Below are 15,892 nucleotides of genomic sequence, written 5' to 3'. Positions count from 1 at the left end.
CCAGCACTCAGAAACAGAGAGGAACAAAGGCTGCAGGCATGAGGGCACAGCCGAGGCCTAACATTTGCTTTATTTATTACTAGAGGCCTTATGCACAAAACTTGGGCAAGAGTAGGTCTTCACAGCCTCAGTGGCTGCCTGGATCCTCGCAGCCACAGCAGCTTCCTCAATCCCGTGGCTGCAGCCCCGGCATCATCAGGAAGGTCATCTGGTCTAATTAGCATATTAACCTTTTATTATTATAGATTACTTATTTATTTTTATTATTAATGTTTACATTTAAATAACCAGTGAACAACAGCTATTCTTGTAGCACAGACTCTCATTTTCATCAGTCTCAGTACACAAAATGGTCATGTATGAGTCACAGAAATTCAGCCCCATCACAAAGCTCCCGACCCAGGCCAATGCTGGCTACAGAAGGGTACTGAGAAAGGGCATTTTCTAAAATCTCAGAAATGATAAATAGAATATCAAAGGTATTACAAGGGACACATAGAAATCAATTCATTAAAAAAAGGTAAGATTCCAATTTTAACAAATGGGCAAAAGGTATATATATATATAACTTACATGCAAGTAGCTTTTGTAAAAACCTAGAAAACTCTGTAATCTCAATAATAATCAAATATGACTAAAATAACACCCCATTAAAATTAGATCTCTTCTTGCCCGTGAAGTTAGCAAAATATTTCTTGTTTTAATGACTAGACCAAACACTGATGAGAAGGTGTCAGGCCAAGTGATGTCAGTTAGTACAGGCCTTTGGAAAAACAGTTTGGTGCAGGATATCCAGAGCCTTCAAAAAAAGTCAATATTCTTAGACCCAGTAATTCCATGCCTGGGTGTCTATCCTAAAGAAATCATCTGCAGTTCAGGAGAAAAAAAGTTTTCTTAAAATTATAGAACCATTTGAATGGTTGACAAGAGTGAAATGAGGCAGTAAAGTATTTTATATTCTCACTATAGTCCCTGTGCATGAAATTCATGCATGGGGGAGGAGTCCTTCAGCCCAGCCTGCACCCTATCCAATCCAGGACCCTTTGGGTAATGTCCAATTGCCGGCAGTCAGACATCCCTCTCACAATACGGACCGCTGACTCCTAACCGCTCAACTGCCTGCCTGCCTAATCAACACTAATTGCTCTCCCCTGCTAGCCGGATCCCCTAACTCAGTGTTTCCCAACCTTCTCTCATGATGAGAATCACCTGGTGGAGGTGTTAAAACACAGATTCCTGATAGCACTTCTTATAGTTGGGATCCAGGAATCTGTGTTTTAACAACTCCACCAGGTGATTCTCATCATGAGAGAAGGTTGGGAAACACTGCCCTAACTACTCTTCCCTTCTGGCCTGATTATCCCTAACTATGCTCCCCTGCCGGCCTGATCTCTCCTTAACTGCTCCCCTGCTGGTCTCACCACCCCTAACGGCCTCTGCCTTGGCCCCTGCCATTGTGGCTTTGTCCAGAAGGACGTCCAGAAGACATCTGGTCTATCCAGTCTAATTAGCATATTACCCTTTTATTAGTATAGATAATGTATTATTCAGGTATTTAAAATAGGTTTATAAAGATCTAGAGATAAAGAGGGAATATGTTTACATTGTTAAGTTGTGGGGGTTTTTTTGTTTTTGCTTTTTTAATGAAGTGTGTAAGGATGACATTCACCATCAAATAGTTAGAAAAACTATTTGATAGGAAAAAAAATCAAACCTCTAACAAAAGTTATCTCTGAGTGGTGGGATCATAGGTGACTGCTTTTCCTTTCCCCTTTTTCACATTTTCCATTACCCCAAAATATATACATAAATTAAGAAGCAGGGCCAAGTAGCTCAGTTGATTAGAGCATCATTTCATCCTAATACACCAAGGTTGAAGGTTGGATCTCCAGTCAGGGCACATACAAGAATCAACCATTGAATGAATGAATAAGTGGAATACCAAATCTCTCTCTCTCTCTCTCTCTCTCTCTCTCTCTCTCTCTCTCTCTCTCTCTCTCTCTCCTCCAAATCAATTTAAGTTCTCACTCTCACTTTCTATCCTCCAAATCAATTTAAATATTTTAAAAAGGAAATGCAGAACAAACTTTCTCCAATGACCCTGAATTTATCTGCTTCTCCCTGAATTTTTGCACATCTGCAGAGTCTCCAAATATATTCAAGACTTAGAGAAAAGCACCTCAAAGTCAAACGAGGTGAGTGCCAAGAGAGGCCAAGGAGAAAAATAACAGGAGATCAATAGACAAAAGAATGAGAGAAACACTTGCTCGCAAAAAAACAAACACACAAACAAAAACTCTCCTGGAGCTCTGCCAAGCAGTCCCATCTCCCTCCCTCTCGGGCTCCGCAGGCAGATGGGGGGCACTGACCTGGAATAACAAGGTGGAGCTGAGACAACCTTCACACCGTGCCTGGGAGGGCCAGCAGGCCCTCTGAAGCGCCAGAATTTAGAACCCAGGATGGCATGGTGTGGCTATGCCCTTGGCACGTCCTTGATCTTTCCCCCACGCTCCTTGTTCACTGCTAGGGGGCTAAGCCATGCTCAGGTTTGTGGACAATACAAGAATAAAAGCAGAGCTGCAGACTCATGGGCACCTCACTGCTAGATCTTTAGAAATTTAAGTCTTCTTGGCCAAAACCGTGGGTCCTGCCCATGGCAAGGTTGCCAGACCTAATTTCTGTCCCAGAGAGACTTTTAACTCTCTTCTCTGCTCCTAAGTCGGAGCCTTGGGTTGCTCTGGGCTCTGGAGTCAGACCCTTGTTTGTCCCTCGCTCTGGAGTCCCGGAGCCCGAGGGACAAAGTGGAAGTGGAGGTTTTTGGAGACTCGTCTGTGCTGTTCTCTCGGGGCTGGGGACTCCCTTGGGCTCATCTCCAAACGTGCTCATGTCTCCATTTGAAGGCCCCTCCTCGGAGCCCTTCTGGGAGAGCTGAGAGCAGTTTCCCAGAGATGATGCTCTGGATGAGAAGAGGCTTGTTTTCCAGCCTGACCTGAGGCCTGAGGTGTCTCCACCTGAGGCAGGAGGTGGTGAGGACCCCCCATCTTGGTCTGGGCTGCTGTGTCTAGAAGCCTCGTCCGAAAGGCCTTGCCTGGGTCCAGCCTGTGGACCCCCTTTCTTCTCGCCTAGATCTCCTCTTCCCAACTCTGTCTGGCCCTCTCCTTCTGCATCCCGGACCTCTCTGGTGTCATTCTGTCCTGCTGGACTTCCCCAGGCTTCGCTCTGCACACTGACCTCCGCCCCGAAGCCCCCCTCTCTGTTCTCTCCCTGGTCACCCACCTCCTGCCCCTCCCACCCCATTGCCTCCAAGGGGTGGCCTCCACAGGAGTCTGTGTTCCCTCCTTTCTTCTGAGCAGCCGCATCCTCCTCTCCTCCTGTACTTTCACCTCTGCCCACATCCTCATCCCCCTCCTCTGCCCCAGGCCCCCGGCCTAACCCCAGTTCCGGGCCTCCATCAGCTCTCTGGACAGTCCCTATCCCAGAGGGGTCTTTCTGGAGCAACTTCATCCCGGTCTCAGGGTCTGTGCCTGCTGTCTCCTCATTAGCACTTCCTGCTTTTTTCTTCTGCAGAATTAGCTGCAGGTCAAAGGCCTCTTTGATGGGTGCCCTGGCTATGTCCACTGTGTCCTTTGGGGACACAAGGGCCACTTCCTTCCTTACGCAGGCCTCGCAGGGACAGAACTCCTCCCTGCTGGCCTCCCCACCCAGCCGGGTCCCTAGGGCTCCACTGAGGTTTGGCACATAGTCCAGAGAGAGCGAGGGGGCACCCAGGGCCCGGGTCTGCTCAGAGAAGGCGGAGAGGTTGCGCAGGCCCTGGAGGCGACTCCTGCGCTGCTCTGTCTGCAGGGACGTCTCCCACCTGAGGGCTACCCGGGGAGGCCCCGGCGCCTTCCTCCCCGCCCGGCTCTGGATCTTTCGGAGCTCCTTGGCGGTGCTGCTCTGGAGCCGCTGGCTCACATCCTGCTGCAGCTCAGCCTCCATCTGGTCCAGCAGGTCGTGGTCCTGCAGGCTCCAGCGGGCTCGGAGTTCAGCCGTGGCACTAGCCAGGTGGGCCAAGAAGGCCTTCTCCATCTTCCTCAGCAGCTGGGCCACCCAGAGGGGGTCAGGGTCCGGAGACACTCTGTGGGCCACAGAAGTGCCCTTCTCCACAGCCCCCTGGGTGAACTTGGCCTGGCTTTGCTCATGGTCTGAGTCAGCTGCTCTGGGCAGCGTCTCCAAACCAGGCTCAGCATTGGGACTGCTTTGACTCCCACTGGCATCTGAGTCTCTCTCAGTGAGGCTGCCAAGGGTCCTCTCTCCCCTCCCAGGCGGGTGTAGCACGGGGGAGGCAGACTCCCCTCCTGCTTCCTCTTCCTGCACACTCTCATCTTCCCGGGCACCTGCCCCGTCCCGAGAGCCAGCCCCTGGTAAGTCTTCCCCTGTGGTTCTTTCCTCTTCTAGAAATCCACGGACACCCTCACCGTGAGGCTCTGCTCTTTCTTTTTCTTCTTGTGTTTCATCTAACTGCACCGCCTCTCCTTGCATCCTGTTTTCAACTACTTGGTCCAGGTCCCTGCCCCGCGCCTGCTCCCCGATGCTTCCTCCTGCCTCCTTCCTCCTGGTGGCACCAGCCCATGCATGGGGACTTGAAGAGGCCACGGAACCAACTGGCTCATGATTTCCTGGGTCCTCTGGGTTCTCTGAGGTTCTGGAATCAGGCCTCTGGCAGGGGACTTCCGAGGGCAGCTCTCCTCTTACAGAGACCAGGGCGTGGTCCATGGCACCGGGCCCGCTGCCCTCCCCCGAACCTCCAGAACCACTCCCGACGTCCACACCGGAGGAGGACGTTGGTGTGAAGTCCTCAGTCACAGCGTGGGGCCCGAGGCCCGCCAGCGCCTGGCTCCTGCCGCACCCCTGGGAGCCCGGGGGCAACTCGCCCCGCCCGAGGCCACACCCCAGCCACGAGGCCTGCAAGGTGCTCAGGAGCTCCTGGTACCCAGAGGAGTCTGTGACCCTTGCCTTGCCGGCGGGAGACCCACGGTCTTCATGGAAGAAGTGGAGTCTGGCGAGGCAGGTGATGAGGGCCCGGACAGAGCGGCTGAGCCTCCTGCCCTCCGGGCCGGACACTTCGGGCAGGCTGCTGGGCCGGCCCTGCTTGGAGCCCATCAGCGCCTTCATGATCTGTATGGAGACAGAGACCCCGCGGGGAAGCACACACTGGCCCCCACCGCGGTCCCCAGTGACCCCTTCCCCTGCTCCAGCCTCCTCGGGGGCCTCTGCAGCCCTGCTGGGAGGAAGGCCCTCTCCTGACTGCGGACCAGCCTCACTGGCCACCAGGAGTGCTCCCTCTGGGCCTGCCTTCTTGCTGGCGGCCCCTTCCAGGGATGGTCGTCTAGCCTGAATGGGCTCTTCCAGGCCTTCATGGGGGTGCGTGTCAACAGGGCCCTCCATGGGGCCTTCCGGGCCATCCCCAGCCACCTCCATGCTGTCATCTACCATCTCATAGCTCAAGGGCACGGGCTCCTCCGGGATGTTGCTCAGCCATCCACAGACCACGGCTTCTGGCGAGGCCCGGGGCAGAGCACCTGGCATCAGGCGGCCACTGTCCTCTTGCTCTTCCAGGCCTTCCCCTCCACCAGAGACCTGCGCCTGGAACCTTCTCCCAGGCCGGGGACCTAGGCTGGGGCTGCCCCTTCTGGCTGCTCTGACTGCTGTCCCCGTGGCCCCTGACTGAGATCCGGGGTGGCCTGGACATTGCACATCTAGCGGTTCCTCCCCCTGCTCGGGGCCCTCTGGCCCCCAGGGAGCACCGTGGTCTCTGTTGCTGCTACATGAAGAGTGTTTCCTGACAGGGGGCGGTGCCCTGGGCGGAGTGGGACAGTACCCCCTGCACATCAAGCAGGCCTCAGAGAGGAGCCCCTGGCTGCCCTGAGGCTGGGGGGCCAGCAAAGCCTGCGTTTCACCACCGGGGGCTCTGCAGGCCAGGGGTGTGCCCATCTGTGAGCCCCCTTGGTGGGCTCCTGACTTGCCCCCCTCATGCTGTCCAACTGGCAGGCTCAAGGGCCAGGAAGCCTTAGGGACGGCCCCTGCCTTTCCTCCCAGGCCCCCTCCCACGGAGCTGAGAGGGTCGGATGCGGTGGAGAGTAAGTGTGACCTGAACTCAGTCTCGGCAGAGGGAGAGAATGGGGGGTAGACATTGGAAGCACACTCTGAACTGCTCACAGGAGTAACGGGGGCACTGCTGACCCCTCGTGCATCCTGGGAGTGAGGAGAGGTCAAGGAGGGGGGCCCTGGGTCCCGGGAGGCCGGGTTTCTGGCTCTAGAGGAGCTTCTGGAAAAGCGTGGTGCTGGTTGGGCGGGGCAGAGCCTGCCTGTGCTCGGGGGCCCCAGCGCTGGCCGGGTCACAGGGGAGTCGAGCAGGCAATGGGTGTGCCTTCGGCCGTGGTGCTGCCTGGGGCGGCCTCCCTCGGCCCCTCGGCCAAGGCCAGAAATGCCAGGTGAGGACACGGCACTGGCTCTGCTCTCTTGCTCTCTTCTGCCTGTGGCTGAGGCGCAGGTGGAGGCCAGGAAGCAGCCTTCTGCAGGGTCCTCAGAGCCCAAATGGCCCAAAGCCAGAGGTGGTCTCCTCCCAGACCCACCCCTGGGCTGCAGGGGTCCAGAGTCCTGTTCACTCCCCTCCGCCCGTGAGTCCTCGTTCCTCAAAGACGAGGGATTCGCAGTAGAGGAACAGGGTCCTGCCACCGGGGTGGCCTTTCGTGGTGAAGTCACCAGCCTGGTCTTGCTGGCATGGCCCTGTTGCTGCTCACCCCTTTCACTGGGCTCCTCCTGAGTGTGGGCACTCGCTGAGGGGTCAGAAAAAGCACCTGCCGCGCCATGGGTCCTGGGTTCCAGGCAGCGGTGGCCCGTGCTGCCCAGCCCTGCTCCCTCTGGAGCTGGGCCTTCAGCAGCCTGGGATGTGCCACCAGCTCCCCACCCTGGTCCTCTCTGGGGGGCAGCCCTGGAGGCCAGGTACAGGGCACAGCTGCCCCTGTTGCCCTCTGGGGACCAGGAGCAGCAGGAGTTTGGCTCAGAGACCTCAGGGGCTCTGTCACTGGAGGCAGGGCTGCTGCTGTCCTTGCTGCTTCTTTTCCTGTCAGCCACCCCTGGGCTCCAGGGGCCCCTGCAGGGGGAGCGCTGGGCCTGCCGGGACCTCCGCCAGGAGGCGGTCCCCTCTCTCTGGGCAGTGTACAGGGGGTTTGTCCAGATCTCGTATCCGGACCCTGGTTGCCACTGGCCTCGCTCAAAGGCTTCTGTGCATCCTGCCTTTCGGGTCCCCAGCCCCTGTGTCCCAGGCTCTGAGGAGCCCCCAGGGTGGCCCTCCCACACACAGTGGAGGGGGTCTGCCTCCCTGGGAATGGGACCCTGCCCACTGGTCCTCCCGGCCCTCCTGGACCATAGGAGCATGTTGTTGCCAAGTAGGTGGAAGCGGACTTTCATCTCCACAGACAGGCTGCCATCCTCATTCAAATGCACCTTCTTCTCCACGCCGTCGCCGGCCACCAATGGACCCAGCTGGGCAGGCATGTCCTGAGGGTGCCCGTCTGGAGCAGGGCCCATCCTGGTGTGATGTGGGGACACCAGGAGGTCACCAAGATCAGCCCTCTCCGGCGGCAAGGTAGACCGCTGCGGCCTGCTGCCCAGCCTGGACCTTGAGTGGGTCATGCTCGGCTTGGCCTTGGGGCCGCAGCTCCCTGGCACACAAAGCAGAGGAGGAGAAAGAGGAAAAGATAGTGAGTGGCTGGAGGAGCTTTAGGGCCGGAGCAAAAGGGCCGGACAGGAGCCTCTCACACCTACACACCCTGTCGTCTCCAAACCACATGCAGGGCAGAAACTGTTCTAGAACAGATACCCAGTATGCTTTGTGAACCTGCATAGTAAAGTGAGATGAACTTGAAACCTGAATTCAGTCTCAACCCTGCCACTTCCTAGCTGTGTAGTTTTGGGCAGAGCCTCTTTTCTGAGCTGTAAAATAGGAATAATGGTTTGTGTTTGGAAGTGTGTTTGGACATTGCAAGGCAATGCATATAAAACTTCCTAAAAACAAACAAAAAAAACTTCCTGCAGAATTATTAGCACAAAGTGGGTTCTGAATAGACAGCACGGGAGGCCAGCCACGTAGCAGTGCCCAGCGCTAACTCCTAGCCTGCTCATGCCCACCCACCCCCAGAAGTAAAATCAATGAGCTGCTGCATACACATCTGATTGTAAACTGTAAAATGCTTTGCAATTATTAGTGGTGATTTATCATTCTGACACTCATCAAGCTTTGGAGTTGATAAATTATTGCAAGAAGGACCTGGACACACAATAGCAGGTTCTGGTAGTCAAGCCTACACCCCACTCCCTCCCACCCATGAAAAAAGAGAAGGGGCTACTGCAGACAGAAAGAAATGAACCTCAAGAAAGAATGCGCCCTAGCACTTTCTAATTTCACTTCATGAGCTAATACGTGGCAAGAGGAAGGGGCTAGTGGAGGGTGGGCCTGTGGCCAGCAAAAGAGCAGACCACCGTGAGTGCATCTGAGCAGGAGGAGGTTCTGTAAGACTCTGCTTTCATAAGCACCGAATGAGAATGGGGGCACCTCCAGGGAGGAGCCGTGGCTAAAGGGTCTCTGTAGCGCCCTTGCCTGGCATGCAGCAATTACTGACACCATTGTTGTCATTTCTCAACAGCTTTTCACCAAGGATATTATTTGTTGACTTGCCTATTGCCATTCCAATAACTGCTGAAACTCTTCTTCTACAATTGTTAATTGTGCTTTCAAAAAAATGTGTTGTTTTCCTTTCTTTCTTTCTTTCTTTCTTTCTTTCTTTCTTTCTTTCTTTCTTTCTTTTATAACAAAGCCTAAACTCTGGCACATAGTAGGCCTTTGGATGGATATGGTGGGATATGTAGATGGATATATGATTGGATAGATGATTGATGGGTATCATTCATTTTAGCCCATTTGGCCCTCACTGTTGTTTAAGAGAGTCATGGCTCTTAAAAGATGAAAATGCCACACACCTATAGCCCATGGCCTCTGTAATCTTGTGCCCACATGATCTTTAATAAAGTTTATTTTAGATCCTGGAAACTTAGAGATCTCTTCCTAATCCCTAATCTCTAAATACCAGACTTCCCTCTCTCATACCCCAGCCAAATGCTCAACCCGGTCAAGGTTGATGGTGATGTGATGAGGAAGAAGCAAGAGAGACCCCAAACAACTGGCTGTCCAAGAATTGGTGCCAAAGGCAGGGTCCCTAAATTATCCAGAAGGAATATCTGCCCATTGAATGATCCACCATCCAGTGCAAACCTGCATGGCGGGGAAACTCCAACACCCACTCACCATTTTTGTTCCTTGAAGTCTGCCCCAATAAAGTTCCAGTCCCACTTCTTTTGGCACCTTCCAGAGGTCTGAAGGGCTCATGGCCTGCACACACCAGCACTGAGGGGCTGCGCAGCAGAGCCTTCAGAGACCCCACCTGAAGAAGGAAAGTGTTGAGTCAAGAGGCCTGGTCTGCAGAATCTCCCTGCTGCTCAGAGAGACATAAGTAGAGAAAGAACCTGCTCTCTGGCCCTTTCCTGGCGTTGGCCCATTTCACACCAGATTTCAGATCCAAGAGAAGAATCCCCATCCATTTGCCATAACCTGTGTGGGACTGAGGTCCTACCACCCTGATCTTCCTCTCACCTACACCCTCCTGTAAGAGGCTGTGGTATAGAGGTTATGCTGGATGTCTCAGCTGGAAAAGACTTCATGAAGCTTTGGTCTGCTTCTCTGCACACACTTGTACCCCCCAGAATAAGCATTTTTTTTTTAAAGCCACCAGCTTCCTTATAGAGACCTTATTCACTATTCCACCCTTTTCCCAGGCAGAGCCCTCTCTTGGGTTTGATCTGTGTTTTCCAGTATAATCTGAGCCCGTCGTCTGTTTTTGCCTTCGTGGAGTGGAGAAGGGGAGGCACTGGTCTCTGCACAGGGAGCCTGTCCAGCCCAGTCTCCTCCAAGGGAGAGTTCTCCAGACTCCTGCCCAGACGCTCCTGCCATCTCCTTCCTGCCCAGCCACAGCCCCACTAGCAGGATGTCCTGGGCTGGGAGTTGAGTGGGCAACATCAGTGCTGGGTTGCATTCCAGAAAACAGGTCCCTGCTTTCAGAAAAACCTCACCTGGCCCCTGAGGCTGCTGCATATTTGAGGGTTTGCACTATTTATAGCATTACATTGTAATGAGCAGTGTTGGGAATTTAGTCCCATCTTTAAAGTGCTGAATCCGCTCTTTTTCATTCTCTCAAATTAGAAGGGTATGTTCATTAACAAGGAAATGGAAACAAAAGAGAGAATGCATGCAGCTTCTTCTCCCACCATGACATTCAGTGTGCGGTCCAACAGCTCTCTCCACCCAGTTCATCAAAAGTTGTTGTCAGTCAAAACTGGTTTGGCTCAGTGGATAGCGCATTGGCCTGCGGACTGAAAGGTCCCAGGTTCGATTCTGGTCAAGGGCATGTACCTTGATTGCAGGCACATCCCCAGTAGGGGGTGTGCAAGAGGCAGTTGATCGATGATTCTCTCATCAGTGTTTCTAACTCTCTATCCCTGTCTCTTCCTCTTTGTAAAAAATCAATAAAATATATTTAAAAAAAAAAAAAAGTTGGTGTCAAACTACCAGGTACGTTTCACTTTTGGTTCAGATCTCTTGTCCATCGCATGAATGCAAATGTGGGTGACCCAACTCTACCAATTATAGATGTAGCCATGCTTCTAGGAAGTCAGACTTTCCCCAGGAAGAAAGCAGAGTTCAAGGCTAAAAGATACTCCCTTTTTAGGAAGAGGTAGAGGTCTAGGACTCATGAGGGAAAAAATAACATTATTGAGAGTGTCCATCCAGTTGAGAGTCTGCAAATGAATAATCAAATAATTGTGACAAAGCCTGTCCCAGGAGCAATGAAGTTGCTTTGCTTACAGAAATGCTAATAGCTCTGTAGTAAGTCTATATGGAAATATGCTAATCTTTCCTCCAATTAATTTATTTTGCACCTGCTCTCTCCCTTTCACAACTGTGGCCAATTGATGGTAGGGACCTAGTCGTATTTGTTTGCAACATCTGCATGGAGCACATGCTAGTGCACAACCAATGCACCACAATTCAGAAGTGTTCTTACAGCACAACTCTGAAGCCATGAAGGCGGGCCCTATCATTCCCAGCCATAAAGCTGTGAGCAAATTACTTAACCTCTGCCTCCATTGTCTTATCTCAGCAAATGGGATAATATTGACTGCCTCCTGAGTCAGTGTGGTGGAGGCTCTGCCCTAGATTCATCAGTGTCTAACCCACTCTCTTCCTGGTGTGCGTCCCAGTCCTGCAGGACTTAGAAAGCTCTAAACACGTTATCAGGAGACATGGCAGCCCCGCAGCACTGGTCAGACTCGGCATTCCAGGGTCCCTGTGTGCCAAGGTGCACATGCGGCAGCTTCTGATCTCAGCTTCCGATCTCAGCTTCAGAAGCCTGGATGCCACAGCCGAGATGCCAGCTGAGCTCAGTGATCATGGCAGCTCCAGGCAGAGGTAGCAGCTCCCTGAAGAGTTTTGGGAGCCATTCCTGTAACCCACACTACATCCCTGCAGATGGCAGAAGATTTGGAAGCCCCCTGATGCCTTGCATTAAACTGCTTTCTGCTTAAGATACATTGAGTAGTTCCTGCACTCAACTCTCATGCAATAGATTGGATAATAGGAGAATTGGATCAGAAAATCATGAAAGTGTGCAAAGCAGTGTCTGGGGCTCACTAAGTGCTTGCTAAATGATAGCTAATAATATGAATAACAATTGTTTGATTAACTGATAAATGTCTCCACCATATTTATGATCATATCATTATGACCTCTGAAAGCATAATAATCTAGCCACTCAGTATATATATATTATATATATATATATATATAATATATATATAATATATACTCAGTATATATATATATATATATATATATATATATATATATATATATATACACTGCTGAGTGGCCAGACTATTATGTTTTCAGGGGTAATAATAATCTGGCCACTCAATATATATATATATTTCCCCATTTATTTCAAAGAGGAAAGGAGAGAGAGAGAAAAAACCATCAATGATGAGAGAAAAATCTTGACTGGCTACTTCCTGTACATCCCTCATTGGGGATCGAACCCACAACCTGAGCATGTAATTGAACTAGTGACCTCCTGGTTCATAAATGGACACTCAACCCCTGATCTACATCGGCCGGGCAGCAGCCCCTCTTTTTAAGGATGACCTCCCCATCCCATCTAAGAATTTTGCTCTGAGGTTCGGTGAACTTTTTAAAGAAAACATCATGCCCGACAGCCTACCTTTTCCCCACTTGGAGTGTACACCTGCTTCACGGGGAAGTGCAGAAGGCCCGCGGCTCTGCTGAGAAAGGCCGACAGGCTCCTGGTATCTCTGTGACTGAGGACCACTGTCTGCTGGAATCGAGGGTCCCCATTCTTAACCAACGTTATCCTCCTTGGGGTTTTAGGATTTTTCCGGGAAGAGGATGTTCCTGGCCCCTCACACTGGTCTTCAACATCCTGGGTCTGCTGAGCAGAGGGACTTCTCCCCCACGGCTGGCCTGGCCCACTGAAGGTCTTGGGCTGCTTCCTATCAGAGCAGAGGTAGCAACCGCCATCCTCCAGCTGCTCCAGGGCACTGAGGTCATGCAGGCCCCCGGGTGTGGTGACGTAGCGCACCCCAAAGGAGAGAGGCACGCGCTGAGAGAGCTCATCCATCAGTGTGCCCAAGCTCTTGAAGGTGCGTTGGTGGACAGCCAGGCGAACCCCAGAAAACCGAGGATCCCCTCGCTTGAGGAAAGTTATCTTCTTAGCTGGCGTGACCTGGGTGACAGAGGGGGTCCGGGCCACAGAAGGCAGGAGGCACTCTCGGTAGGTTGGGGCCTGGGCATCCCTTGGGGTGCTGTTCATGGCATGGAGGCCCAGGTGGCTGCAATTGATCAAGGAAGAGAGTCAGAAAGTGGCCCAGAGATTCGTCATTTCCCCTCTCTTGTTGGAGACAAAGGTGCTTCCTGCCCACTCCAAATTTGTTCCCGCTCTGTTCTGTATGAGCAGGTTAATCCATTTTAAAAATATATTTTTATTGGTTTCAGAGAGGGAAGGAGAGGGATAGAGAGGTAGAAACATCAATCATCAATGATGAGAGAATCATTGACTGTCTGCCTCCTGCACACCCCCCATTGGAGATTGATACACACTCTCCCCTCCTCCCCAATCCAGGCATGGGCTCTGACAGAGAATAGAACGGTGATCTCCTGGTTTATAGGCCAAAGGTCCACCACTTAGCCAAGCCAGCCAGGCAAGTTAATCCATGTTGATGGAATAGAAGGAAGGCCAAATGTTTGGCATTGGATAGATGTGAGTTCAAATTCCACCTCACCCCTTACTCCATGTGACCCAGGAGGTGAATGATATGCTCTGTGTTGGGTAGACCTCCTTGTTCGATGCAGCCACAGTCACTCTGCAGAGTGGTTACAACGAGCAAATGAGTTTATGGACATAGAACACCAGGAACAGAGCAAGCACCAATACATCTTGATTCCTTTCCTTCCTCTTGCTATTTCTATTATTTGACTCTACCACCTGAGCTCCTTTGAACACCTTAGGCTTTATCTCCTAAAGAAGTGGGTAAATAAGGAGAAGACCATAGAATACAGATGCAAGAACACAGGGCAAGCAGTCAGGAGGCCTGGGCACCTTGCCCACTCTCTCAGTGTGGCCCTGGGGGATGTGTGTGGCCCTGGGGGATGCCCGGAAAGCTGGGCTTTCATCCTTCAACTACCCAGTGAGAGGGTCCCAAACCCTTCAGGGACCAGAGTGCAGACAAAGAGACCTGTAACACAAAGAGAGGTCACCACTCCATGTAGTGTGCTTTCCATTATGTGGTGATGTTTGCTTTCCTATGAAAAGAATGTCCCCCTTCCCATCTCTCCAAAGTCTTTGGAAGATGCCTGATAAACCTGGGGATGAGTACCCCTGCCCACTGCATGGAAACTGGGGGCTCAGGCCTTTCATGGTTGGGTCAAGGCCATTTGTCCAACTACTCATTTCTATTCCCACTGTGTGGAGCTCACTGCCTCACCTGGAACTCCAGCAGAACCCTGACTCTTTCTCTCCTGGTCACCACACCATGCTCTGTTCTATGTACCTGCTGGCCAAGTTGTCCTGAAATCCAGGTTTTACCTAGATATTTCCTGTGCTCCAAGCTCTTCAGGAGGTTTGCAGTGTCTGCGGAAAAAGCTCTTACCCTTTTTCCCACAATTCGATGCCTCTCAGGTCTGTTCCTTAAGCCTCTCAGCTCCTGCTCTTTCCTACAGGAAGTCCCAACTCCAATCCAACTGCCTGTCTCAGGCCACTCCCACCTTTCTGTACCCTGCCTTGGCTCTCCTCCTTTGTGGAACTTGCCCCAGCTCCCAAGTCTGGGGCAACTTCTATGTACAGCATGGTTCCCTGACATTTCCCACATCCTGGGCTGTATCTTTCCTGGCCATCTACCCCAAGGTCTGGGAGGCAAAACCAGTGCTCCCCGGGGCACCCAGCCCCAAACTTGGCACATAGCAGGGACCCAGGAAATTAATACTGATTAATAAGGCAGGTGTTTCCCAGAGCCTCATACAGAGCCCAGGCCTGCCAATAAGCTGATAGTTGAGTAATTATGTTCCGGTGAGGAGTCGTCCCTGCTTCCATGTGGTTCAGACTATGCCAGACCCTTACTAATGTGCCTGCTGCAGCCATGGTCCCTGCTTACAGTTCCTCCAGCACCTACATCTCCCCTCCTTACTTGCCTCCCTTTTTACCCCATTCCTCTGAGGGGGAAGGATTCTTCTCTCATTTTCAAAACCTTGGTGCACAAAGAGGCCTTGTAATCCTCTCTCATCTCTGGCACCAACTTTATAATTAGCTCCTCCAGCCTCCTCCCTCCCCACTAATCCCTTTAAGCCGCTGTCTCAGACCTCCTGCTCACAACCATGCAGCTGCCTGTGCTGCTACTCCACGTGCCTTCCCGAAGGACTAACTGTTCTCCTCACTGGATTTTTATTTTCACTCATGACAGTGAGCATCCTTCTTGGCCCTCCCTGAGGGACCAAGAAGGGACACTGGGGCCCTAACCAATTTGGCTCAGTGGATAGAATGTCCCAGTAGATAGAGTCCCAGGTTCAATTCCGGTCAAGAACATATACTTTGGTTGAGGGCACATCCCCAGTAGGGAGTGTGCAGGACTCAGCTAAATCGATATTTCTCTCTCATCAATGTTTCTACCTCTCTAGCCCTCTCCCTGTCTCTTCCTCTCTGTAAAAAAAAAAAAAAAAAAAAAAAAAAAAAAAAAAAAATCAATAAAATATATATATATTTTTAAAGGGACACTGGGGGATACAGGGATGGTGTGGGGGGTGGGGGACATGATGGTGTGGGGGCACAGTGACGTTGTGGGACATGCCATCATTGGGGGACACAGTAACATTGGAAGACATGACATTGGGGGACACAGTAACATTGGGGAACCATGCCCCCCATAATTACCATATTCCCAACATCATTGTGTCTCTCAATGCCACTGTGTCCTTCAGTGTCATCCGAGCAAAAGGGTGGAGTAAGGAGTAGTTTGGGAAGCAGAGGTGAGGGAGTGGTGGTAAGGGCCACTCTCTCTAGGAACAGGCACACTGCAGGTGAGTGCATCCCCCTCTGAGTTGTTAGGGTGTGAGGAGCGCCCCAGGGAGGATGAAGCAGCACAGACACTACAAGGTCTGCTCTGGCTCCAGGTGCCTCAACAGCAGAACCCAAAGCCCTGGCCCCCTGACATCTAAAAGGCTAATGATTAATAA

At 52.0% G+C, this 15,892-nt stretch overlaps 1 protein-coding gene across 1 annotated transcript; it reads right to left on the bottom strand.

Annotated features, from left to right (window-relative positions):
- Window positions 1–2,062: 2,062 nt before the first annotated feature.
- Window positions 2,063–13,021, bottom strand: RP1L1 (RP1 like 1). Its single transcript, XM_036424792.2, has 3 exons — window positions 12,372–13,021; window positions 9,347–9,482; window positions 2,063–7,706 (listed from the first exon to the last, which is right to left on the bottom strand). The coding sequence occupies exons 1-3, from the start codon at window positions 12,978–12,980 to the stop codon at window positions 2,611–2,613; spliced, it is 5,841 nt and encodes a 1,946-aa protein (XP_036280685.1). The 5' UTR covers window positions 12,981–13,021; the 3' UTR covers window positions 2,063–2,610.
- Window positions 13,022–15,892: the final 2,871 nt, after the last annotated feature.

The sequence above is a fragment of the Pipistrellus kuhlii genome, unplaced genomic scaffold (assembly GCF_014108245.1).
Source record: "Pipistrellus kuhlii isolate mPipKuh1 unplaced genomic scaffold, mPipKuh1.p scaffold_m20_p_8, whole genome shotgun sequence".
Lineage (NCBI taxonomy): Eukaryota > Metazoa > Chordata > Mammalia > Chiroptera > Vespertilionidae > Pipistrellus > Pipistrellus kuhlii.
Note: the sequence above shows the minus strand (reverse complement) of the source record. Positions and strands in the feature narration are given on the sequence as shown.

Excerpts from the sequence above, each read along its gene's own strand:
- RP1L1 (XM_036424792.2), bottom strand. The coding sequence starts at position 12,980 with ATGAACAGCACCCCAAGGGATGCCCAGGCCCCAACCTACCGAGAGTGC. Across the intron at positions 9,483-12,371 it reads ACACTCCAAGTGGGGAAAAG|GTGGGGTCTCTGAAGGCTCT; the intron begins GTAGGCTGTCGG and ends TTCCTTCTTCAG. Across the intron at positions 7,707-9,346 it reads GACTTCAAGGAACAAAAATG|GGAGCTGCGGCCCCAAGGCC; the intron begins GTGAGTGGGTGT and ends TTTGTGTGCCAG.